Raw genomic sequence first — 27,494 nt, forward strand, 5'->3', positions numbered from 1 at the left:
TGTTACTGAAAAGCTTACATGTATCAAGTATTTTACAGCTGTCTTTTCACATTTCTAATTCCTCTTATACTCAGCAGAACAAATCTGCTCCAGCCAATGGAAAGAGAGCTGTTCCTAGGAGGGAGGAAGCACAGACTGGGCATCAGAGTAAAAAGCAAAGATCATCTGCAAGTCCAGTCAAAGTGGCCATGGTGGCGATCAGAGGAAAGAGTAGTAAGCTCAAGACCAACCACAAGACATCAGCCAATGACTCTGCACAGCCAGAGAAGAGGAGTTTGGCCGTCAGTCGAACAATCTCTACTTCAACCAGCTCTCTGGGGTCAGAGGTGGTTGAGAAAGGACCCACGGACTCTCCCAGGAATTATGTCCAGGACGTTCCTGAAAAACATGAAACACCTGAGGGTGTGGAGACTCCACATCCGTGTGAAGATGCTTATGAAGAGTCTGTGGAGGACCAAATGGAGGGCACTGGAACTGCTTTAATTACAGAGGCCACTGTGGATGAACCGAGGAATCCTGTTAAGGTGAGTACTATGACCATGTTCAAGTGTGTTTTAACTGAGCATCTTGGGCTTGTGTTTTGAGTCACAGTTGCAGCATCAGAATAATGTCATTTTTCATTCAAATGCAAGCAAGGATTGAGAAGCTGTTCTGGCTTGAGATACATAGCCATTGTGAAACAGATACGTTTTGCCATCCGCTGCAACACGTGATCTGTGATATAACCTGCTGGTTCAACGTGTGTGGGGAGTCATTGGGTTTTTTGGGTTCTTTTAGGCTAGAGAAAAGAGAACTTTTCCTTTATGGATATAGAGTATCATAACAGTGTCTCCAGCACAGGTTGGTGTTACAACTCAGAGTTGTACTTTTCATTTCCAGCTTTGCATCTGTGGAAAGTGGAAAATATCAGTCATCCTATGTGTTTAAACAGTGTCATTAACATTTGCTGGTCAGAGGTATGTAGGTTGCAATTATGTAATTCAAGACTGGAAAATTTACTAAATAACAAACGAAAAGGCACTGAGCTTTAGTTGTCAGATGCCCTAAGCTGTGTTGTTGTTGTTTAGCATTGTTTACATGCATAGGAGAGACAAAGTCACAGTAGTATTTAAAGTGTGTACTGTGTTTTAAATGAGGGAGTGGTATATCTGCAGTATGTGCGCTGTGTCTCTGGTATGTGTCTGTAAAGATCCAGTGAGCCGCTGGCTCACACCCTGTCAGATGTTGTCTAAGGCTGCCTGTTTAGAACAGGTGAACTGTGCCACACACATGTCAGTAACCTATGCATGTGTATTAGAAATAAATATGTGTAAAAACCTTTGCAGATAACAGCCTGTGTTTTCTGTGCAACAGCTTTTTGTGTTTAAAGGTTGTGATTAAGGTCAAACAAAGACATATTTTCAAAAAGTTATACAATGTCATTGACCTCGTGTAGTTAGTCACACTTATTATGCAGTTTGCTTATTCCATCTTTAATGATTTTCTGAAGTTCTCATCCATAGTGACATGATGTCTATCTAATTCTTTTTTTACCCTACTTTACCTTCAAACATTATTTTGTTGACATGCAGAGAAATGGTTTTAAACATATGCATTAACTTTCACTGTCCAGCCATGTTGCAAAGCAGAGCATCAGTCAGGCCCAGCCCAGCTGCCAGCCAGCATGTTAACACATGATTTGGCGTGTACTGGTATGCTACAGTAATCTGTAGGTTCAGCCCTTTGGCTCTAATGAAAAGTTGAGGAGAAAATAAGATACAAGAACAACGTCTTTTCTGAACACTCTCTGCTGCTCTACAATTTTGGAAAGGGTGGGGGTGAAGATGGTAGGGCGAGAGGTTTTTTGAATGAAAGCACATCAGGGATTTTATTTGAGAATGTCTTGACCTAAGTTGAAATAACAATTGTTTTGTGAATATTTTTTAACTTTTTTCCTCACTTCTCACTATTAGAGCAATTTTTGACTGCTCTTTTAGCACAAACAGAGCAATGACAACTAACAACAATTTCTGTAAGTTGCGTTTTTCCTCTGAAGAGAATGAGACAGACGCCAGACCTTCATTTGCCAACTCACTCCATGTGTGCTGGTGTTTATAGAGACGGAGGGGGTGGGGGTAGGTTGAAGACAGAGAGGGAGAAGAAAATTGACCTGGTCAGAGCCAGGATTCTCAAGGGGAATGCACAACACAATACCAACTTTTACCCCTCTTGTGATTGCAGCACACTCCCGATTGTCCGTCCTCCTTCTCTTTCCCTCTGTCTTTTCCTCCTCCCCCTCTGTCTTAACACAGTCTCCACTCCTCCCCTCTTCTCCTTCATTGCTTCCTTTGCTTCCCCAATCCACATTTTTGACTCTGAGCGTGGAATGGCTAATACCATGGTCTCGGTGCGCAGCTCCGAGCTGGGGCCCCTCGGCTGGGATGCTGTCACTAAACGTCAGCTCTTCCTACAGAAAGTTTCATCCAAGTTGGGGCCCAATACTAGACAGCAGAGGAGAGGCATCAGATTGGACAAGGGCACCTCGGGACTGGCTCCAACTACAGGGTCAGGGACTAGACTTCCAGGGCAGGGGAGCTCTGGGCCTAGGCAAACCCAGAGTGATGGCTCCACATTGAGAGAGGACGGACAGAGTCCTGGGGGTGGATCTCCGACGAGAATGAGGCAGAGCCAAACTCAGTGCCAGGGTGAGTCGATATGTTGTCTGTATGCGTGCGGACACATTTTCTTCATGAAACCTGAAATGTAAACACACAGCAGTATGCTGCACATGGAGTGTATGTCTGCTGTGCTCGACAGCACACTTCTTGGCTTCTCTCTCTGTCAGGCATATGAATTCGTGTCAGTTGGTATGTGAGTGTTTGTGAGGTGGCAGAAAAATTCTGCTTCGTCTCTGTAACAGACTCAGGAAATGACCAGGCTGGCACTGCAGAGCAGTCAGTTAAAATGCCTTCCACATACCACTACACCTCTCACATGCACACATACACACAGTCTCTTTCGTGTTCTTCTTACTGTAGTCCACACTTGTGTGATTTCCACACACTGTGGGATGTTTTTCTCTTCATTGCTTTCATGATTGTTTTTCCTTGTTCTCTGTCAACCTTTTTGTTTTTCCTTTCCTTTCTTTTTTTCCTTCAAGGAAATTCAGGCCTGTGTTTGTGTGTGCATGTGGGCAGTTGGCGTCATGTCAGTCACATCCTGACATTATAGCCTGCTGTGTGTGTGTGTGTGTGTGTGTGTGTGTGTGTGTGTGTGTGTGTGTGTGTGTGTGTGTGTGTGTGTGTGTGTGTGTGTGTGTGTGTATTTATGTGTGTGTGGGGGGGCTTGTTTTTCTATATTTGTGGGTCCCAAAACTGGGGGCAAACTCACAGTGTGGGATCTGTGGGGATGAAAATGCTGGACCTCATAACATAAACATTAAATTTTAAGATGAAGACTTGGGATAGGGTTAGGGTTAGTGTTAGCCAATTAGTGTGTGTATTTGTGTGTGTGTATCTTGTCCCTTGTTTCCATAATCAAAGAACTGCAGTGTGTCATTTACATAGCAAAAACTGCTTATGTGCATATAGTATGTTCTGTCGCTGAAATGTATTTCTGTGCGTGTGTAAAACCAAATCCCTCTCCTTATAAAGGTCACATTCTAATGGACAAAAGCTTGTCTGTCTCTGCTGATACGCAGGAACAAACCTACACTTCTTCACCTCAGGCTGAGATCATCATCAATGGATTCCTTTGAGTGTGTGTGTGTGTGTGTGTGTGTGTGTGTGTGTGTGTGTGTGTGTGTGTCTGTCTGTCTGTCTGTCTGTCTGTCTGTCTGTCTGTCTGTCTGTCTGTCTGTCTGCATTGGGCCATTTTGGGCCATCTTTTCCATGGCAAGATTAGGCAACATATTCATGTTCTCTGTTTTTATACGTTGTTCTCGATACTTTGTTTTATACTTTTTATCCTGTGTTTTTAGATTTGATGGGCTTATTGGGCTATGCCGCAGCATATGCTCTCTTCTGTTTGCTTTGCTGATTCATGTCTTGACTCTTGAGTTTAAGTGTGGATTTGGTTATGTTACTCAACCATTTACAGCTGTGGAGTATACTAAGGCAGAACGCCGTTTATGCTAAGCACAACATTATCATTGCAGATAGCAGAGGACTATGAGATGCTTTTATTGAGAAGGATTTAGGCCTGAGGAAGACTTTGGTGCATTTGCTGCCATTAGCTCTAAAACCAGATATTATGATCCACAAACTGTAAGCCACCAGTTCTCAGAGTTTACTGGTATAAAAAGACATTTCATTTATGGTAGCAGCCAAAAGACTCCAAGGTGTGTATATTTTTAGCTCATAATCTTGTATATCTTACATTACTGCTGACCATTTTTTCCAGGCTTTTTGGCAGCCATTCATATCAGTTCATGCCAGTGCAGTATGAAAGTCAAGTCATAACACCAAGGTAGATAAATCATCAACTTTGGGAAAGCTAGTTCAGTATCCTGAGTCATGCAGTTGAGAGCAGGATGTGTTTCAAAAAAATCACCATCATGTTTGTAGCTTGTGTTTGTAAGAGGCTCAAACAACTGATGCCTGAGTTGGCTGTTGAAAAGTGTCTGCTGGCTATGCTCTTGGAAAATTTGTGAAAGAGAAGATGTGACTTCATTAGTTTCTGGCTTTAAGCAAACATCTTAGTTTAAACAATCAGCAAGAAAACAACATTTAGACAACATCAGAGTTTGGTCTTGGGTTTATAGTTATAATTAGGTTAATGTCCAGGATTCCAGACTGGAGTAGTCAGACAATTGTGTGGATATTTGTTTTTTTGTGTATCAACAGTAGGCACACAGTATATCAATAATGAGCCAGCTCTTTCCTAATATTCAACTCCCAGGCAAGAGAATTTGGCTGCATTCCTCTAACTTGCTTTTTATCAGAACTGAAACCAAATGAAGCCAGATGTTTCCTGCTGCCTTCAGTCACAGTACAGGTTTTCCTGCTACTCTAACTTCAGCAATGGAGACCATGTGTGTTCACATGTGTGTGCGTGCGTGCATGTGTTAATGTGATGAAATGTAATTGTGGTGAACACATAAGCTTTTTTCCCTCTTTCAAACAAGCCCTGTTTTTGTTTTTTTTTTACAGTTCTGTGTGCTTTCTGCTGTCTCTCTCCCTTTTCCAGACAGAACTCATGTTTGTAGAAGGTTGAGAGAAAGTCAGTGAAAGTTTGAATGAAACTTTGATGATAGGGTAATGCTTAGTTATAAGTAAAGTTCCCAGGTTGTATCAAAGTTCATTTGTCTCATTTTAACAAAAAATGATTTCCAAAGTCAATTTCTGTGTTGTGTCTGTAATGCTGAATAAAGTTAATTCATGGCCCCCTGTCTCTTCCAGGTATCCCCAGACCTCGCACCGCCACTGAACGAGCATTTACATTGGCTGCCCTGAGTCCTGCAACATCCAACTCCAAACCAACAGCCAATCAGCAGCCAGCATTAGGGTCAGTTGGACGACCCACACCACCCACCGCTTCAAAACTTCCTGTCAAGGGATTACCCACAAGCCTCAGCTCCTCAGCACTTGGAAACATTGAGAACAATGGAGCCACAAGCAAAGGTGAGGTCTCTTACAACATAGCTGCTATAAGTAGACTGATGACTTAGAGAGAGTCTTGTACAAACAGCCTGATAGAGTGTGAATCGTTGTGAAGTAAATGTTGATTGTCCAGACACCACTTCCGTTAAGATTGGTTCACTATAAGCCTCACTTTCACTGTACAATTTCGTCTGCCACTGGGTAAGATCTCCTGAGAAAATGAAGGCTGACTGGTGATCCAGTAGGACTGGAATTGTTTCTATCTAGGTTTGTGTCTTCACTGTAGATTAATGAATGAACTCACTCCACCTTGATGCCAAAAGAAACACTCAAACTATGTTATCATTCCAACTTCAGTAAACATGTCTCTTTCTTGTCTCTCATGGTGGAAAGACAAGGAAGTTATCAGCGAGCATCTGTAACAGGATTGAATTTAGGATGGTATGAGGAAAAAAAAACTAAAGGCGTAAGCATACAAAAGAATAGCCTTCCTAAGTGAATTTTCACTGGAGCTTAATTTCAATCAGGAGAGACAAGTGAATGAAGTAAAGATAACTTTATTGTGCCTGATGACATCTGATAATTTAAGTCTTATCAGAAAGTCTTTGGTGCTTAGACTCTACAAGGAAATTTTTAAATCAAGGGGTGTCTGCCCTGAGAAGAAGCAAGATAAACCCCTGAAAAACCACAGCCTAATATTTCCCACAAAGAATACTTAATCACGTAAGTAGGGAGGATGCCTTTTTGCAGAGATGTATTTAGAATCTTCAGAACATGAATCGAAACACTGACAAACACCTGCTTTAAAAATGCTGTAGGTACAGAGAGTAATGTGTAGGAGTGACACTCTGACTGTCAGAGCTCAGTTAATGTAATATGAAAGAATTTTCCCATGGTTACATCTTTTTGTTGAGGCCATCTGTGTTCACCGTTCTTCACAGTTTGATGTAGAGAACTGTGGATGGGTGGGGGCAGTGTTGAGTATCCGGTCAATAATGGAGAATAATACCCTAGAGTTTCCAGGATACTCTTTAATAATCTTGGAAAAGTAATCCTTTCTTGTCAGATGTGTAGCTTTGTACAGTGAACTGTGAGTTTTCCTCCAATTTCTTTCAGCTGTCAGCAACCATGTTAAAGAGCAGTCATAGCTGTGTGACTCAATGATCTCATAATATTACAGAACTTTTCTTCAGCCTTGTCATCAAGGAAAATCTTTTGAAGCATAAAGTCCCTTTCCGTCTTTGTTAAGATTAGGTTGCTGTTAAAAAAACACACAGTGATGATCAGAAATAGAAAAAAAAAATGTTGCTGTTGTCGTCATGCTGATGAGTGGCTTCATTTTCATGTTGTGTAAGTTCAAAGTTGTTGAGAAGCAACATTAAGTTCACAAGCTCCATAGCTTTGGGGTCATTCTTTTAGCTGATATGAATGTTCAGGTCTCCATTCAGGATTAATCTGAATGAGTCATATACTGTATGAGTCATATCTGGTGAGACCAAAAGCGATCAGCTCTGAGAATTCCTACATAAACACTGATGAATATCTTGGTGGTCGACACAATGTAACGATGAGCACTGATAATTCAGCTTTCAGCTGAAGAGTGAGATATTCAATTGATGTAAATTCTCCTATGTCAATGTCATTGCACACAAACTGTGCAGAAAAAATAGCTGCAATCCCTCCTCTCCCATATTGTCTGACTGACTGATAAAAGTTAAGAGTTTTAAAGACAAGCTTCTATCAGTGTAGCAATCGTGCTGTTTAGTCAGGTCTCAACTAAAAACTGAAAATCCTAATTCTTTTCACTTATCAGATCATCAACCAAAAACGATTTGTTAGCCAATGATCTAACATCAAAAGAAGCTAATTTAATTAAAGTAGGGTTTGCTGCTGTAGTTAACATTTTGAAACAAGGATGATGTTTAATTGAGTGACTGAGAAATGGTAAATCTGAAACTTGTATATCTTACACTCTGACCGTATGTCGCCATGTGTAGTCCGATTGATTGGGGTTAATTCATTTAAATATGTATTGCAGTTGATTTGGAAGAGAGTAATGGCAAAAGTTTGCTGCTTCGAGTCCTCGTGTTGCTGGTTTGATTTTTGGTGTCTTATTTTTCCATTAGAATGTAGAGAAGGCTCACATTAAAGCTGCAGTAGGTAACTTGTATAAAAGTAAATTTTTTGTCATATTTGCTACAACTGTTCCTTTGTCCAGACAGCAGTACATGAAACATGTAATCTGTGGAAAAAACTGGCTCCATTGGGACCACTTACTGCTCCTTGTAAGAATCCACCGCACCTGACACAAAACAACCAATCAGAGCCAGAGGAGCGTCTGAGGGAGTGTCTGACATCTGTCAATCACTGCTCACACACGCTGCGAACTGCCCCCTTCCTTCGCTCATGCTGCCAGCTGCCGCTCAGTCAAACAGCTCTGTGAGTGGCGTCAGGAGTCTAGTGAAAGCTATGGTGGAGCAACAGCCACCCACAAAGGAGAAACTGCCCATACCGCCGCTGCCAACAACAGCATATACGGCTAAGACAACAAATAACCAGAAAGCTAATATGGTCATTGTTACAGTAACACTAACACACACAGCGCATATCGAATGTTTGCAACTGTGATGTAGCGGCTGGGCAGAGTTAGCTTGTTTCCGATGCTAAGGCTAATGTTACTGGTTGTCACGGCAGCTGCGCAGACGATGCAGGGAGGAGGGGCTTGGAGGCAGAGCATGAGTGCAGCGGAGAGGGAGGGGGAGTGACGTGGAACTTGTGTTGGTTCAAATTTTCAGGCTTGGTCTGCTCTCTTCTCGATCTTACCTAGGGCAGCTTTAAAGAAAGCAAGCAATCAAGTGACAGTTATATCAAACCTGGAGCACGTCCAACTATCATCATTTGACTCAATTGCCAGTGGTTAAAAGACTGCTGTATTCACTCATCAGCTGCATATGAATATGAACTAACTCATCCTGCAACTTTTAACAGTGTGCTGGCATTAGAGTTAAAATAATTTCTCAATCTTTTAGATCTGACCTTTGGCCTTCCCAGAGTAGAAATGCTCAAACTCTTCAAACAGATGAGGAGCCACCATCTTATATTAGACTAGTCTAAGACCAAAACAAAGACTGGTGTATAAAGGGAGAACCAGAGACTGAATGCAACACAGCCACAAGATGCAGAAGTCTCTGGGGAGAAATGTGCAAACTTGCCAACTTAACTAAGAGATGAAACAGGCTGACAGAAACTGACCAAACCAGAATAGTAAATCAATGTTTCACCTCCACACACCTGGATTAATGTGTTTGGTCATTTTATTATTAGCATCAAATTAGTAATGACTTTTATTACCACCTGGTATCTGTTTCTTGAAAATAGAAGTTCTCTGAAAATGCTGCATTGTATGTATACCAGTATGTTAGTCTTTTCTCTCAGCGTTGCCTGCCTCTGATACCTTGCACTATGATTGTACTAATTAAAGAATGCTAGGTGAGACAAACCAAACAAAGGTGATTTAGATATTTTGATCATTCGATATTGCATTTATAATTAATATCATTTGTCTTAGTGGCAGATACAGTATTTGTGTCCCTTGATGACACAGTTCATAAACTGGCAGATAGAGATCCATCTAGGCATACACACTCAATATGTGTTTTATTTCTTGGTAGGGAAATTAAGATTAAGATTAAGACTTCACTTAATTAATCACTGCACACACGCCATGTTTCGTGAAATTATTTTCTCCACATTTAACTCATCCTGGTAAGTCTTTCTCTGTGGCAGACCAGGAGCGGTGGGCTGCCAGCTGACAGCGACGCCCGGGGACCAGTTCCTCTTTGTCACTATTGGTCAGGCGGTGATCTTCTTGCATGTTTTTAGTGGGGGTATTTTTATGGTGGATACCCCAGGTGAGCACGGCGAGAAAACTCCACACAGAAAGGCCCTTTTCTCCTCGAGCAGCAGGCACTGAAGGCATGTTGGAGGACAGCGCCCACAGCAGGATTCAAACCAGGACATTCTAGCTGTGAGGCGACAGTGTTACCACTTGTCCCACCGTGCCACCTGGAAATGGCCAAAATTGCAAAGTACCCAGTGTCAAATAATATAATTTCTCTGCAGATATATAGGTAGAGGTAGAGACACACTGCCTGTGCTTCTGGTTAAACTTTGAAGTTTGTTACCACAGACCTCCTCTGCTGCTTTGTGTCATGCACTGCAACATGGACATTGTTGGTGTTCTGCTAGTGTCTGGATCAGTTTTTTATTGCAGGAAGAATGTAGCCTAGAACACAGTGACAGAACTTATTATTACTCACTTCTGGTGGTGTTTGTTACCTGAAAAATGCTTTAGGTTCTGCATAAAACTGTGTGTACCCTCGGTGCATTTCAGTTGCACCTACACCTCTATCATCTGGTTGATGTCTCCTGATTAATCCGACCAGGTAGGTGTCAACAGGATGATAGAAATATACATAATTAACATGAGACAGAAACAAGAAAAGTTTCTGTCCTTGATATTTTGCTCTCTTTTGTACACAATGCACACAAATGCCAGTAGATTAACATTGTGCATCCCCTTCTCACATCTTTAGGCACACCCGCACGTGGAACATGACCTAAAATCTCAGATCAGATGTCTGTAGTAAGGTGACTTCTAAGAACTGAGACACTGTGAACTTTGAGTTGACACCACAATACAGGCAACTGATTAAAGCCCACATGCTTTTATTTCAGTTGTCTCCCATTAATATAAATGGAGGAATGTATTTATAGCCATAGCCATTAGATAACTTCATAATCAGCATCCTAATTTAATCTCTCATTGATGACAGAATTTGCCTGTGGGATAATATTGAGTGTATGATGGTTTTGAAGAAATGTGTGTTATTCAAACAGGTTTTTTATTTTGTTATTGTCTGTATGTGTAATGAGAGTAATTAGAGGAACATACTAACCTTTAGTGTTTGTTAGTACTGCTCTCTGTTGAACCTTCCTCCCATGTACCACTTCCGATTATTTTGCAGTTCTCTGCTCTGCAAACAAAGATAGAAAGTCTTAAAGTCTTATTATTTTAATATCTTCTGTATCCTCTTTGCTTCAGCTTCTCTGGCATTTCCAGGAGCTCCAGCACTAACAGGGACCAAGCCAGATGAGCAGTTCAACAGAAGCACGCTTCCTGTGGGCAGCCAGAGCACAGCTAAGCCATTTATTTCCAGCACTGCATCTACCACCACCACCACCAGTGTTCTCAGTGACGTAGTTACCAGTGTTAACAGTGGTGGTGTCACTGCTGCTCCAAAGCCTGCAATGAGGAGCAGGGCTCTGTCATTACAGGCCAGGACCACTGCTGCAAGTGAGTGTATGTTGTGTGTGCGTGATAGTCAAATCCTTGCACCACTTAAAGAGACTTTGCTTCCCCTTGTTGGGCTGGTTGCAGTATTTATCATAATTTAATTTTGACATTTAGTCAGAGAAACTGCACCATGTCTGAACTCTTGTATACTGTAGATGCACAACATACCTTAACACTGCAATCAGGTTTCTTACTTGATACATTCAAAGGCAAATGTAGTGTGTCCTGATTGTTATGAGTCTTCTAAGATTTAGGCTAATAAGCACCCCGTTCATCAGCAGTGATACTGTTTAATGTGTTCATTGAGAGTCAGATGGGTTTTAATGGCATGGCAGACTGTTTTTGTCACAGTGCTTCTGTGACAGACTCGGACGGACTGGGTTGTGGAAGTGTTTCATGTTCATTACAAGACTCCATGTGAGTCAAAGTGATGAATGCACGTACAAGAAAGACCAGTGGTCAAAATGCTGCTCTATTAATAGAATATTAATGTAAACTGTGGGGAGTAGATTTCCTGAAGTTTTTCTTACACACCTTGTGTATAATGTATGATTTAATTTTGAGGCCAATAAACAATTAATTTGATGCTCTGTCTCATTTTTGTAGTATTAGTGTGTGAAGGCTGGTACAATTCTCAGTGTGAACCTTTCCTTTTTTCACTGTGTGTACATATGAAACAGAGAGTGAGTGAGACTTGTATTAAAGATGTGTATGCAATTTCCTCTCCACCTATAATAGGGAGTGGTTAGCAGGATGGCTTCATAACACACATGACTTGAGTACCTTTCCTTTGCATCAGAGGAAAGAAACATACAGGTGTTTCTGTGGTATATCCCATCTGGGTCAGAGACTGGACAATACATGTAATCTTACTACATTGATGACTGAAGAATGGGAGAAGGATAGTGGAAGATAGTTGAAGATATGACAACTTCTTGGACATAATCTGGTTTCTCTGTTTTTGTTAGCTGTTTCATTCAAGAGAGAGCGTGAAAACCTGGTTCAGGATGGATTTGTTTTCTCAATTGTAGCCAACTTAACAGCAACATTAAAGTTTGAGCACCATTGTCTGGTCAGCGAGTGAAACAAAGCCCTCTAGATAAGTCTTGCAATAGGCTTTGACTTCTCCTGTGCCCTTTTCCCAGGTCTGAAGACCCTGACAGTCGCCAACCACAATACAGCCAAGGCAGCCACCAATCAAACCACAGCAAATACAGCCCCTACTGCCAATCATCTGGCAAAGAAGACATCCCAGTATCTCTTGCAAAGAAGTGGCTCAGCAAGACTCAATCGACCGCACAGTACAGGTAAGGATATGTGAGAGGTTTTTTGTGTTTGTGTGGGTTTGTGTGACTGTTACCTGCTTGTGTACCCATGTGTTGGCAAGGAGAGATGTTTTTGTGTAAAAGACTGCAGGTGTGTCAGTATCTCAAAACCACACTCATCCAGAATTTTTGGCAATAGCTACAATGGCAAGCACCCAGCATTAATGGCAGCTACTGTGTGTGATTTGTTAGCCTGACGTGTGTGGGTGCATTTTGAATGATGTTGAAACTAAAGCACCTGAAGCTGATTTTGCTTAAATCTCTTAAAGAAATTTCAGTTAACTTTCTGCTTTGCATTCATGTCGTATTAGCAGTGGCTTTGATTGGATTTTATACAAGAGTTCAGATGATATGGTGCTAGTAGCATTCAGAATGGCAGTGTTGATAGCCAGTATTTTGTGCAGCTACATAATGCCTTGAAATATGTTTCCAAAGGGTAGGTGAAGAAAAGCTTCTCAAACATTTAGACACTTGTGTTGAATCGGACCAGTGTCAGTGTCTTGATCTGATACTGTGCTTAATTATAAGATATTTGCTCATAGAATTTGACCAGTTACACACACTGAGGACTTCCCTTGGCCCTGAGTCAGTTTTATACTAATATACTGAAAGCCTGAAACTTGTCTGTGTGATGGAGAGCTGTTTAGTGTAGTGTTTGCAGGACAAGTCTGGTGTGATCTGAAAACTGTGCAAACTGTTGACAGCCTTTACTCTGCAACCTGTATGTATTGCTTTGTATGTTGAGTACAACTTTTGATACTGCCAAGAGATCATTCCATTAATTCAGAATCACACTGTTGATTTGTACAATTCAGCTTTGCACACACAATCATAATTAGCATGTCTCTACAGTCTCTCTGTAATTATTTTACTGCTCCTGGCATACAGACACAGACAAAGTATGTTCTTTGAATTTAGAGTGGAACCACACTGCATCTCAGCAATACTTGTTGTATTTAATACTTAAGTTGTATTTAATCTTTCAGTGCTGTTTAGTTCGCTGAAGTAGTACATGCGTGTGTAGCAACAGTGTCAATGTTGGAGCATGAAAAACGCTGGTTATGTACTGCAGCCCATTTTTTGTGCTGCTGGTTTCCTCCATGCAGGCCCCATGGAGCCAGGGCCTGTGGTTGCAGTCTCCCCCCATGTGGTGACTCTGGTCTGTGCCCAGGCGCCTGGCAGCCTCCCTTCTGTGGCCAGTCCTTGAAGTCTCTCTAGGCCGTGTGGGGAGCTGCTACTCATAGACATGCTGTCATCCTTGTGATGGCAGGCAGTCTACACTTCACAAACTCCACACATTTGATTCATACACCCCTCTCTTTCATTCACACACACCACAGCAGCCCTTAGGCGACAGTGGTTAGCAGTGTGGGCTTTTAAGGCACTCAGTAGCTTTATTTAGCTCTTTTTGCTTCTATTGAACATGGACTTTATTGATTCTGACATACACACACAGGCACACACATGGCTGTGGTTGTATTGTCCATGAACTGTTTTGTACTCCCCTGGGACTATTTATTTGTTATGCATAATGTTTAAAGGCTGACTTCAAGCTAATATAAGATAAGATATACCTTTATTAGTCCCACAGTGGGGAAATTTCAGGTTTTACAGCAGCAAAAGTGGACATAGAGCAAACATAGAGGGCATCAGTAAAAAGGACATTAAATATCAAACCAAACAATATAAACAAGGAATAATGAAATATGAACAAACAATACTGATATTGCACATAGGAATTGATATATTGCACCTTAAGTTGAAATTCACCTGAGCAAATATTTTCACAATATGAATGAGCACAGTTGATGCGTATTATAGTGCAGTCAGTTTGAAAGTCTTGTGAGTGTGTGGTCTACTGGGACACTGCTGGTTGTAGAGTCTGACTGCTGCAGGAAGGAAGGACCTGCGATAGCGTTCCTTCACACACTTTGGGTGAGACAGTCTGTCGCTGAAGGAGCTCTCCAGTGCTGTTAAAGTGTCCAGCTGGGGGTGGGAGTCGTTCTCGATGATGGATGACAGCTTAGCCATCATCCTCCTCTCTCCCACCACCTCCACTGAGTCGAGGAGGCATTCCAGGACAGAGCTGGCCTTCTTGATCAGTTTGTCAAGTCTCTTCCTGTCAGCCGTCGAGATGCTGCTCCCCCAGCAGACCACTCCATAGAAGATGGCTGATGCCACCACAGTGTCATTAAAGGTCTTCAGGAGTGCCCCCTGCACTCCAAATGACCTCAGTATCCTGAGCAGATAAAGTCTGCTCTGACCTTTCTTGTAAAGTGCGGTTGTGTTGTGAGTCCAGTCCAGTTTATTGTTCAGGTGAACACCCAGATACTTACAAGATGTCACCATCTCAATGTCCCTTCCCTGGATGTTCACCGGTATCAGGGGGCAGAGTGTTCGTCTGGGGAAATCCACCACCAGTTCTTTGGTTTTCCCTGCGTTGTTTTGGAGGCAGTTCCACTGGCACCAGTCCACGAAGTCCTGCGTCAGCCCTCTGTATCCCCATCTGTGATGAGGCCGACGATTGCAGAGTCGTCAGAGAACTTCTGCAGGTGACAGGTGGGTGTGTTGTGTGAGAAGTCTGCAGTGTAGAGGCTGAAGAGGAACGGATATATCAGTCATATTATTTTCTTACTTACTGCATGTGTTGATTGATTTGTTGATTTGTACAGTGCAAATTAAAGTTTTATCGGTAAAGGTTTTTGTGTAAAAATGGATCCTATCAGCCTCAATCACAAAAGGAAAGGAAGACATGTGAAACCCACCAGTTGAGTCTAGCACATGATTTGTGCCTCCTCAGGTTCAGTTACCTGCTGCTGCCTTTTGGGGCTGCCATTGTGTAAAGATGCATGGTGCAGCTGTTAATGTCCAACTTCTCTTTCTGGCTTGTTTGTCTGAGTGACCACCTTGTTCTGAAAAAACTTCAAGTGCCTTAAGGTAGTTATACAGTAACTTTGGGGAAAATTTGAAATGATTATTATTATTATTAGAAGTTATTTAGAGTCCCATAAGGTATACCACAGAAAATCAATGAATACTTGAATTAAATCTAAGCTTTGTGGATGGCCAGGTGAGAGTGACTTAGCTATGTCTATTTTTATGTTGATCATTGGAAGCATGCAATTTTTAACTTAAGAATACAATCAATGAGAATCAGCTGCAGTTTTAATGTCTTGTAGGAGGAATCAGGCTCTTGTCAACAGTTTCTCTAGTGCTCTTCATACTATATCATGTGGTCACTTAGACTTCAAGTTATTGAGGTCCAGCTAGCTAGAACAAACCACCCCATTCATATCAGAATCAGAAATGCTTGACTGATTTCTGATTTTTTTGTTACAGGTGCTCCTTAAAAGAATAGAAGAGATAGAAGAGATTTAACATCATGTAATGCAATTAGAAGAGAAAAAATATGTATGTACACACTATATATATATATATTTCTCTCTTCAGAAAGTCAGCAGTGGCCTTAGATGTGTGTTTTGGGTCATTGTCATGTTGAAAACTGGCACGACGACCAACGGCCCGAAGTGATGGAAGCATCTTAGCCTTCAGTATAGAGCAGTACATTTGAGAATTCATGATGCCATCAATGAAATGCAGTTCTCCAACACCCGCAGCACTCATGCAACCCCACATAAGAACACTACCCCCTCCATGTTTCACAGTGGGCACCATGCACTTTTCCTTGTACTCCTCACCCTTGCGACGCCAGACCGTTTTGAAGCCATCAGTTCCAAAAAGATTGATTTTGGTCTCATCACTCCAGAGTATAGAGTCCCAGTAGCCTTCATCCTTTTCAGCATGGGCCCTGGCAAACTCTAGGCGGGCTTTTTTGTGACTTGGCTTTAGGAGAGGCTTCCTTCGGGGACGACACCCATGCATGCCATTCCGCTGCACTGTATGGCGTATTGTGTCACGTGATACAGTCACTCCAATTTCAGCCTCTACCTCCTTAGCCAACTGTTGTGCACTTGCATGCTGATTTTCCTCAACTTTTCTCATCATAAGACGCTCCTGCCTGGGTGTTAATTTTCTTGGCCGGCCTGTACGTCTCTGTACTTTGGTTGCAGTTCCATCTCTCTTGAATCGTTGGATCACTTTTGCGACCGTGTTCTTACTAATAAGTAAGACTTTACTGATCTTCTTGTAGCCCTCACCTCTCTTATGTAAAGCAATAATCCGCTTTCTCAGATCCAGAGACATTTCCTTGCCATGTGGTGCCATTGCTGACAGCAGGAAATGGGAAAGGGCGGTTTGCTTTAGGTAACAGCCTTTTGTAGCCAACTGCCTAATTAACACAGTGTAATGAGTAATTGGACTCACCTGTAGTTAATTGTTTGTTCAGGTCCACATTGGGAGCCTAAAAGGTTGCTTTACTCAGAGACCTTCAGTGGGGTGTACTCATTTCTGCACCACACTAATTTTACTAAAACGGAAAAAAAAAAAACTTAAGTTATATTATTAACCTTAGTTTTAAGTTCAAAAGCTCAACAGATCCTGTGTTTAACTTAGTCTGTGAACATTTTGGAAATATATTTTTGTGTTCCTTGTCATATTGTATGAAATGTTACTTTTCAAAGAGGGTGTACTCATTATTGCTGTGCACTATCTATCTATCTATCTATCTATCTATCTATCTATCTATCTATCTATCTATCTATCTATCTATCTATCTATCTATCTATCTATCTATCTATCTATCTATAGACACACACACACTGAGAACTATCAAATATATACATAGACAAAATGGCAAAAATAGACAATAAAAAGAGTATATACAGTAAAGGTATGTGCTTTGTTATTGAACAATAGTATACAGATATTGTATAGGCTTGTTATTAAACATATATACTGTAATAGATTAGAATGTACAGAATGTGCATTGTGATACAAAAATAAGTTATATAACAGTGTAAAAAATAAATAAATGTGTGACAGTGGATATTACACAAGTTGAATTATTGCAGTAATTACACTTGGTTATTGCACATGATTGTATTAAGTCAGCAGTAAACTGCAGTATAAATATGAATGATCTGAGAGGGAGTGAAAAAGTCAACAAACAGGAGCGACTGCAACAGGCTGTATGCATGGTCGGCACATGCACACTGATCAATGGGGATAAACTAAATATTAGATACATCTCTCACTACAACACAATGCAGTTCAACAGGATGGAATGCTTCAGCTTCTCAAGTAACCATATTATTACAAGAGATGTTTAATATTTAGTTTCCCCTCAAAAATATAAATGGGGTAGACATTAGTCCAGTTATTCCAGTTAGTAAAAGACAAACAGCAGTCCAAAATCCTTATACAAAACAATATTTTACAGCAAATACATCATCTGCAGCAGGCAGTAATAAAATTGTATGTCAAATTTCGTCATTTTGAAAACACAGCTGGCAGCACAGTGGCACAGCAGGTAGTGCGTGGAAGGGTGGTGGTTTCATCCCTGTCCCCTGCATTCTGCATGTCAGCATCTTTGGTCAAGATACTGAACCCCAAATTGCTGCTAATGCTGTGCCACCAGTGTATGAATGTGCGTGTGAATAGGGGAGTGTTGTAAAGCGCTTTGAGTGGTCAATATTGGCACCCTGTTCCATTCAAATAGGGACAGAGAGGGTGCGAATGAGTGAAAAAGGGAAGGAGAGAGTGAGCGAGCAGCCACAAGAGATTATTCAAATCCCACCCACTTCCCCCTCCCCCTTGTCCTCTGCAGCATCCCTCCCTCTGTGTGTATGTGTGTGTGTGTGTGTGTGTGTGTGTGCATGTGTGTGTATACTCGGTCCACAGAGCTTCAGAAACGGCAGTAAAATACAGACAGTGTACAGATGCCCGTGTGTGTGTGTGTGTGTGTGTGTGTGTGTGTGTGTGTGTGTGTGTGTGTGTGTGTGTGTGTGTGTGTGTGTGTGTGTGTGTGTGTGTGTGTGTGTGTGTATGTGTGTGTGTGTTGTGCAAGAGCTCCACTTCTGTTACACACCTCTGCGGTGTGTGTCAGTGGGACGGATCGCTGAATGTTTTTTGCGTGTAACAGCAGAGACAGACGACTAATCAGCACCAGTGTTGAGGATTTTCTCTCCTTTTCTCACAGACACACATACACAAATACTTCCTCTCGTTTCCCTCCTTGTTCTCTCCATCTTTATCGTTGGATGATTCTCTTTTACCTGGACGACGATGGAGCACACCGCTATTTTCTTCTTGTATTGGCTGGGCTACAGAAACCAGGTCTCCTTTGCTTTTTCTTTTTTTCTTGTTTCGCAGTGACAATTCTGTGGCTTTAAATTGAGGAGGGGCAGCTCGAGGCTTTGTGGACTCTTTTTTTCTCGTCTTTGTTTTTGTAATGCTTGCATTTTCTTTTTGTGCCGAGTCAAAGGTTTACCTTTTAAATTCAAAATTCAAAAACCTTTTTTTTGTCTTTTTTTCTGGTTTTCCTTGAAATACAAGCCACAGATTCCATCAACAACAATCTCTAAAACTTTTCTTTTTTGTGAAATAATTCTCACTAATTTCTGGGATTAAAAAAGAAAAGAGGAGCATCCTTACTTACCAGACAGTTAAGACTTTGGTTTGAAGTGACTATTGTGCATCTCAAGTCATCCTTGTATAAAAACACTTTGGAAGCATTATAACAAGAAAGGCCTGAAATAGGTGACACAAGGTCAAATGGGCAACACTGGAAATTTGGACCATAAGACTGGGTTGGTATTTCTTGCAGCACAGGAATCATTGAGAACCTAGAGGAGCAGAGAAAGTGCTGAAACTCACAAAAAAAAGAAAAAACATACTAGAAACATCAGTCTAACACAAGTCTTGAGGACTGACTTGAGGACTGCATTGCACACAGAGACAATGTTATGGTCTCCCAGACTGTCGCTGTCCAACTTCCATGTGAAGCTGACAGCCAAAGGACTTTTCAGAAACCTTCAGCTGCTGTCGGGATGCAGGAAGAACACTGTGGTTTTCCACGCAGGTCTGGATATGCCACTTTCCTCTGTGTCCTACTGTCATCCAACCATCAATGATATCATCCTTTCAACGCATCCATCTTTCCACTCATCAATCAATACAACTTTGGGGCCAACAGATTGATCACTTCAGTGTGTCACTGGCCTCCAAACCATCTGTGACCACATCCTCAATAGCTGTTTTTAGAAATCTCAGAGAAATCCATCCATCCATCCATCCATCCATCCATCCATCCATCCATCCATCCATCCATCCATCCATCCATCCATCCATCCATTTTCCCAACATCTTCTCTTTACCAAATCCTCCATGCAGGGCTGAAGATGATATATTGTCCTACACACGTGCATATTAGCTAATTGCGTTCAATAATAATACATTCTTGGGAGCATAATGTCTGCTTTTGCATTAGCTGTGCCTTTAGGATTAAAAAACCCAGAGAATCAGTGAAATCAGTAAGACATATTTTATGTTTGTCTATCAGTCACTTTTTTCCATATTGCCTCATCCCTCCTTTCAATCTTTCTCCTGTTGAACTTTGTCTGATGGGTGGGGTTGCCTTTGAATAAAGTGTAATGTTTAGCTTTCTTGGCCATTTTTGTTGCTTAGTCTTCAGTCATGCAATGGCAAGCCTGACTCCAGATCAGCCTCGAAGGCCACTTCACCCTCTCACACCTCCTCATATGGCTCCTCTTGTTTTCCTGCATAGCGCTGGCAGCCATTGTTACCTCTGCCTCTTGTCCACTGTGGGGGCTTTCAGAAATGCCGGCTGCCGCAGCAACCATGAATGTATAGGGTTATAATAGGGCCGTCAGTTGTACTAAAACTATTGTATATACGTGTGTATGTGTGTGTATATGTGTGTGCGTGCTCTTTCTGCACGAGTGCCTAAGCAGTGGCGTGATAAATAGCAGGGGCTGTGGGTTCCATTTAGCCATGATATCCATGCCTAGAGGAGCACCGGCCACGTGACTCACACACATACACAAACCAGAAATAACCAAGGATGCATCTGGCCTTTACGTATTCAACCACTGAAAGGGTGCTTGCTATTTGAGGAAGGGTTGTGTCTTCTGAGTAACATGGCAGAGAGTCTGTAGTCACTATTAATGTGTTTATTTTTTATACAGGAGTTTCAGCATTAAGCATTAAATTATTGTGTTCCTCTGAGCAATTGTTGTTTTATAGTTTTATGTGAAAGGAGAAAACAGGAACAAGGGTGATGTCATTGTGAATAAATCTCTTTTGGTTCAGCCTGACAAACTAATAAAACACAATGTTAGCATTATGTTAGCATAGGATGAACTTTCATGCTCAATGACAGCATTGCTTTAGCTGGTGCATTCACTGAACACAAAATTAGGCAATGAACTAAAGGTGAATACGTGAACATACCAATGAAGCTGCTTAAGTTGTTTTTTTTTTTTTTTTTAAATGTGTGCACAATATATGTCGGAGGATAAAGTCAAAAACACGATCCATGCCCAGGCCCTTATTGGATAATCACAATTTTGTTTAGTGAGAATACAAAATATTCACCTACGACATCTACGTATGAAATTGTCAGAGCTGAGACAATTCACTGAAGACAGTTGAACTTTTCCTGCAATTAATTTTTTTTACAGAGGGGAAAGAGGCTATGGCATATTTCTCCTGTTTGACTTTGAGTTTCTTGTGTGTTTCCCAGTATCACTAGGCCACATTAATTTCTTTCACGTATCTCTGCTTAATTTCTCACTAATTCCTGCATCACCGTCAAATAATTTTGATCCATTGAAACTCATGCATGTTTTCTTATGTTCAGTAGTAAATTATCTATAAATCAGCTTGTGTTCTGTGACCAGTATTTTTTTTTCATTTGGTTTTCTTATTCTGTAAGAATACATTCCTCCCTGTTCTTCAGTATATATTCAACTCAGCTACACTGCCATCAAGATGTTCCCCTCTTGTTGTACTGTGTATTCCTGCTGGCATCAGCATGGGCTTGGCTGCAGTGCGTTTTCTCAGTCTGAGCTCCACAGACCCACTTTCCTGCTGCTGCCTGCCATCACCCTGAAAATGTAGGTTAGAGCAGGCTTTAGTCACCACATGTGCACATTCCCCACACACACTCAGAGTCACTCGTGCTCACCGCACAGTGGTTTAGCTGAGGCCAGCCAGTCATGCAAGATTAATCTTATATGGAGTTTTTTCCTAATGTGGCAGCAGATGAGGGCATTAAAGGTTGTATCTGCTGGACTGGAATATTCTCCCCAGGCTCAGCAGAGATATACAGCAGATTTGGGCTGCAGCATTTTCTAATATTTGTAAAACTAATGATGTTGATCTCAGTAGAGATCAAAGACAGTCACACATCTGGAGCTACATCAGATCTAGAAACCTCATGTGAAATGAGTAACACTTGTTTTGCTCAGCGCCTGCCTCAGAGACCAAATATTTCTTATGTTTCATACAAAAACAACTAATTCTTGAAGTGATTACAATTATCAGTTAATGTCACAACAGTTGTTTAGCCTCCCTTTTAATGAGGAGCAGAGTATCATTTTAATGCTGAGAATTTCTATTATATGTTTTTGACCCTTGAGTTTTTGTCAGTGGGATATCTTTCCACTATATACTGATAATCATCCAGAGTTCTCTCCTGTGGATTGGTAGTACTGTAGTTTTACAATCCCTGATTGACTGCTTAGACACTCTGCACAGAGGGTGTACTGGCTGTGTTTCTATCCAAATGTCAAGCCAATGTGAAACAAGATAGAAGAATAAAAAACAAGTTTTTAGACAAAGAAAGAGTCATGCAAAGAAAGATTGAAAGAATCCTCTTAAACTGATTTAGTTGTAGTAGTAGTAGTAGTAGCAGTAGTATGTTGGATAAGATGACTGTTAGACAGGTGGACAATAATGGTTGTTGCTTGGTGATCAGATGATCTAGTTTGCATTTAAATGGGTCATATAGTGGACATATGTGCTTGCAGGCAGTGAAATGCTCAGCATAATTGTTTCCATGGCAACTGTCATGGGGAAGCTGAATTGTCAGGGGCAGGCAGTATGAATTTATTAGTATTTGATAGTTGATCCGATATCTTTGTATGTTTTATTTCTGTTTCTCAAGGTAAAATGCCTCAAGCAATGCCCATTAGTGGACAGATGATTGGTGTAAGAAACGACTCACTCCTCGGTTGATCAGTGCATTTTTATTCACAGTTCTTCTGTAGTTTTGTGGCATTACAATCATGCTGTGTTGCTGCAAATAGGTGTTTGTCTGCAACTACATGGAGATTGAGAGTGACTAAGCCCCCTCTATGGTAGCTTTTCTTCCTCTGTACAGTTGCAAACATCAAAACCTAAATGACATTAGTGGTTTTTGCAATGTTGGGGATCATAGTTTAATGTTCATTGATCATCTCAAAACTGGCAAGATTACAGTCCTTATGTCCTGAATTGCAGATTTTTTAAAAATTTCATTCATTATGAAATCAACCACTAGAGGGCACAGACACATGCAGACTTCTGCAAAAATCTGTCCTTGATAACATCTGCATGGTTATATGCTTAGTATTCAATCATCAAGTATTCCAGCAGGTTTCTGTACATCATATGGTTGATTATAGGATGCCAATTTATGATTAAAATAAATAAATAAATAAATAAATAAATAAATAAATAAACTCTGTTGGAATCTCCTTCCTCATAAAGAGGGATTAGATTATATTTCTATCCATTTGAGTAGTATGAATACAGAAGATTAAGGAGATTTGGAACACTACAACTAGCTGTAATGTACATGTGGTGAGCTGTCCCTGTTTTTCCTCCTGTGCTCACACACTTTTTTTGTGTTGGTCTGTCTCTGAGTAGTTCATGTTTAATTTGGCTAGCATGACATAACATACAGTAAACTCACAGATTTCTGCCTCCACGGGCTCTGTTTATACGAGATAATTGTGTTAGCGATGGAGTTTATTAAAGATAGTTCCACAAGACTTCTTAACTTAAGTAAGATTTGATGTCCAGAGCCTGCTACACTTGTATGAGATGTTTTCACTCTGTCATCTGTTAATAATTTGAATTGTCAACCTCATCGCACAACATGACAATCTGGCAAAACTATGTGTTATTCATATGTGTAGTCAGATGAGCACCTCCAAATGAGGAGTTCATTCAGTAACTCTGTCAACTTTTTCAGTGCCAAAATGAAATAATCACTTTGGCGCAATGTTGAACACAACTATATAGGGAGAAGACAGTCAGTCCCTAACTGGTTTTCCCTGACTCATGGCTGATTTTCTGTTTAAATACACATCAGACAGTCCTACTGAGTGGTCATGAGACTGGTACAAATAAGATGGCTGGACATGATAGCGATATTTACCATAATGATATATGAAATAGCTCTGGTATGCTGCATAACAAACATACAGTATGTGACTGAAAATATGATATGATTGATTGTTATATTTTTATGGAGGTCATCTTACTGTGTTCACACGGCAGGAATTGTCTTTTCTGTTAATGTGTGCATGCTAACAGTCTTGTTTCTCTCTCAGTCTGGGCTCAGCAGCTCTGCATGACTGCCTGGCAGACTCCAGGTACAAATCACCATCACTCACACAGACCATCGCACATTTTAACAAGAGACAAACACTGGAAATGAGATGTGTTGTGGTAGCAGCAGCTTGCTTACAGTTAGTAAACACATTTTAACCGATGTTTGAAATTGCATAAAATGAAATGGAAGTTCTATTTTATTATCCTTGTTGAAGTTAACATGCAAGCTTCCTGAAATTCCATCCATTGGAATTTGGATTGGTTGACATGCATGTTTTGATTACCACTGGTTTTGTTAATTCAGACTTGCAAGTGTAAAGTACATTCAGTTTATTCACTGTACTACAAAATCAGAGAAAAGGAAATAGTCATCCCAGGTTTGTATTCTGTATGTATTTCACTGCTTAGAGGTCAGAAAAGAACAACACTTAAAGTGATCATCATATGGCCACACACTTTCCAATTTATAGCAGTGACTGTGGTAGATAGTGTCACTGTGTACCCCTGTGCCATGACAACAATGTTAAGTGAGTTCGAGAGGATTTTTGTATTTTGGTGTTTTTAGTTCAGACTAATTACTGCTGGCAAATGAGTATCAGCTCATATTGGGAACACAAGGGGAAAATGAACAAGAAAGCATAGCTCTGCGTTATGTAACATGACTCATCTCGATTTAGTTTTTTCGTTTTTGCTGTTATTGGAACAGGAGATTCAGTGTCAGTGGACTGTATCTGTCACACACTAACCTGTGGTGATCATAATTTTCATGAAATTCATATCAATGTTTATAACTGGTCTGCTGTCTAATCTAAATAAGCCTGGATGAGAGTGAGTGCACAAGAGTTCGGTGTGTGTCACTGTCCAGCTGTAAAGGGAGTGTTGGCCCTGTGTCATGTTACTGTAAAAAAAAATCTGTTATTTTGCATTTGTTTCATTCTTTTACGCTCGATCCAATCTGTGTAATTCTATATGAGGCATATATTTACAAAACATGTTCCCACCTCCCAGTCTCCCTCATATGTTAGCACTTACCAACAATTTCTACACGCTGAATTAATGATGGGAGCATTCTGTTCTGCTAGTATTGGTGTTGAGAAAGTAAAAATGCATCAGGTCTGAATAATCATCAGGCTAAACAGAAATTCCTGCAGTGTTTTTGTGATGAATCCGTAACTATAGTGTCCATAGTGTGATCTAGCAAACTGAGGGTTGTTAAACAGAATTGTGTCTGACAGGTAAGATAACAGCAGTGGCAGGAGGATGATGTATGCTAGAGCAATCAGGATCTTTGCTTCTGTAATTAGGCCTGTCTTGTTCCTTACCCATTTGCTTGTTTGTACTCTGGTGAATCAGACTCATACAGAGCAGCATGTTGTGCTTGGTGGCTGCCAGTAGGTGGCAGTATATTCAGAGAGACCACTACCAGCAGGTCCTTTCAGAGTCCAGACCTATTAGAGTTCTTTAGAATTTGGATTTTAAATGTAAATTTGGTAGACAATTTTTATTTAATTGCAACAAATGCGCAGTCTACATACAGCCCTTAATTTGTAGCTGAGTGGCAAAGATTCATTTAAAAATGTCTTAGAAATATACTACTCAACAAGGTTGAAACATGATTTCTCCATTGAAATTATGACTATGGCCATGAAATCTGATGATGCCATAGATGACAGTTTCAGCTGAGACTGTCTCAACTTATTAGTCTGAGCCCACTGAAGTAATTGTCATCTTGAAAACATCAGATATCCAGGTAACACCACAAAATTCATGGTTCTGCTTGTTGTACTGTATTACTGGCCCAATGACTGCACTTCTGCACAGGAAACCTATTTGAGAGAGAGAGAGAGAGAGAGAGAGAGAGAGAGAGAGAGAGAGAGAGAGAGAGAGAGAGAGACTAATTGCTTTCACTCTGGTATTGCACTCCTTAATGCACACTCAGGGCCCATCATACACAGACAGACTGGCTATCATAACCATGTGATCCTATGATGCATCCAGCCTAGAACAGTCAGTCAATAGGGCTTATTCTCATTTACCAGATGAGAGTGGATGTATGAGACATTTGTGCTCTTTTTGTTTCTTTTTTTGGATTTTATGTGTGGATGTCGTGGCAGACATGAACAAACTCTGTTTGTGTTTTTATAGACTTCTTTCTGTTTTCTTAAAATTTCTGATTGTTATGTTATTTAGAGGATGAATGAGTGATTGTAGTTTCCATGTTTGTGATGCTGCTGCAGTGCACACTACACTTTGTGATTGGGCTGAGTATTCTGTGTGTGTGTGGACACCATGTTGAATGTTGTACCTGCCACTCACACACTAAGACATCGCCATTTTCTTGTAGTGGACAAAAACAAGCCTTGGGAGGCACCGGGAAAACCTACAAACACCAATAGTAATCCGCAGGGATCAGCACATGCAGGAGGAAACAACCAGAACCAGCAGCAACCTCCTCCTGACCTGGTATGTCTTCTTCTTTTGAAGTTTTGAGCTTTAAGATGCAAACTCAGCTTAGTCATGGGCAAGACATTGCATCGGATACCATTATTGAGCAGGATCTGATTGATGAAAGGAAGTACCACAAGATCCTCATTCTCCTCATTTCTTTAAATTTTTGTCTTCATCTGTGAGGTTCCTGTACTTTGAGTTTCTCTCGGTGTGCCAGAGAAGCTGCCACTTGTGCTAACTAGATCTTTATACATATTTTTGAGCTGGATACGAGTTACGAGAAATTAATAAATCAATGAGCCACGGAGAGGAATCAAATACACATGTATTATAATAGAATATAATGGATTTGCATTTCTTGACTCATATATTTCTTGACTCGCATATTTTCTTCTCATGTTAAGAGTTATGAGGACTTTATCTCCTAATTGTGTGCCAGCATTTTCAAAAGACATCAAAAAGAGTAGAATTGTATTCGGGTTCATCGTAAGACATATAGTTCTCTTTTTTTAAGACACGATCATGTGAGTCATTATTTTTCTTAATTGAAGACGTTGTGTTTTTTATTGCTAGGTACCCGATGTCCCAGCGTCTGCTACTGATACCACCAACACTGGGTCAGGCACCACTGGATCCTCTGGTCTTGGATTTAAAGCAAGAACAGGGTCACGATCCACCACCAAAACAGGATTCCGCCTACAGAATGCCCCCAAGCCTGGTGGAGCCGAGGCTGTTGTGGCAGATAGGACAGTCATAACAAAACAGAATCAGAGCAAAGAGCAGGCAGAGAAGAAGAACCAGGTCATCAGTCAGCTGAGGAAGCTGCTCATCCAGGGGAATAAGAGAGTGGAGGCTCTGGCTACAGTCATACAACATCTCTTCACTGAGGTTCTTCAGTTATTTTTATGTTCACCAAACAGTGAGAAAGTACTCACACCACCTGAGTGAAAACTTCCATCCCTTATTTACTGCTTTTTAAACTGCTTCACAAAACATGAAGTGGAACAAATGGTTAGTTAAACATTAAATATTACTAAAATGTAGGCAATGAGCACACTGTCTAGCTGTGCGACAAAAATGGCAATCGTCCGGTGCTGCTCGTGGTGAAAATGTTTTGTATTAGAAGAAGAACAGTAATGGCTGTTTTCAGAAAGACCATGCAAGAATCAGTCCAAGCTGCTCAATCGACACATTGACCACAGTGCTAATGTGGCCAGACAGTTTTGTTTGGTTTTTTTTCATATGAAATCAACCATTAGAGTTCCT

At 40.9% G+C, this 27,494-nt stretch overlaps 1 protein-coding gene across 3 annotated transcripts in view; it reads left to right on the top strand.

The window, feature by feature from the left end:
- The window catches only part of LOC139342173 (microtubule-associated tumor suppressor 1 homolog), an 88,027-nt gene that overhangs the window by 39,404 nt on the left and 21,129 nt on the right, over positions 1-27,494 (top strand). For 2 of the 3 annotated variants that reach the window (XM_070979136.1, XM_070979145.1), the window contains exons 3-9: positions 75-524; positions 2,453-2,684; positions 5,379-5,600; positions 10,684-10,935; positions 12,081-12,242; positions 26,125-26,243; positions 26,802-27,116. In XM_070979136.1, coding sequence (XP_070835237.1) covers positions 75-524; positions 2,453-2,684; positions 5,379-5,600; positions 10,684-10,935; positions 12,081-12,242; positions 26,125-26,243; positions 26,802-27,116 — 1,752 coding nt within the window. The remainder of the gene's footprint in view (positions 1-74; positions 525-2,452; positions 2,685-5,378; positions 5,601-10,683; positions 10,936-12,080; positions 12,243-26,124; positions 26,244-26,801; positions 27,117-27,494) is intronic. The other variant, XM_070979152.1, reaches the window with a different exon arrangement.

Source organism: Chaetodon trifascialis, chromosome 2 (genome assembly GCF_039877785.1).
Source record: "Chaetodon trifascialis isolate fChaTrf1 chromosome 2, fChaTrf1.hap1, whole genome shotgun sequence".
Taxonomy (NCBI): domain Eukaryota; kingdom Metazoa; phylum Chordata; class Actinopteri; order Chaetodontiformes; family Chaetodontidae; genus Chaetodon; species Chaetodon trifascialis.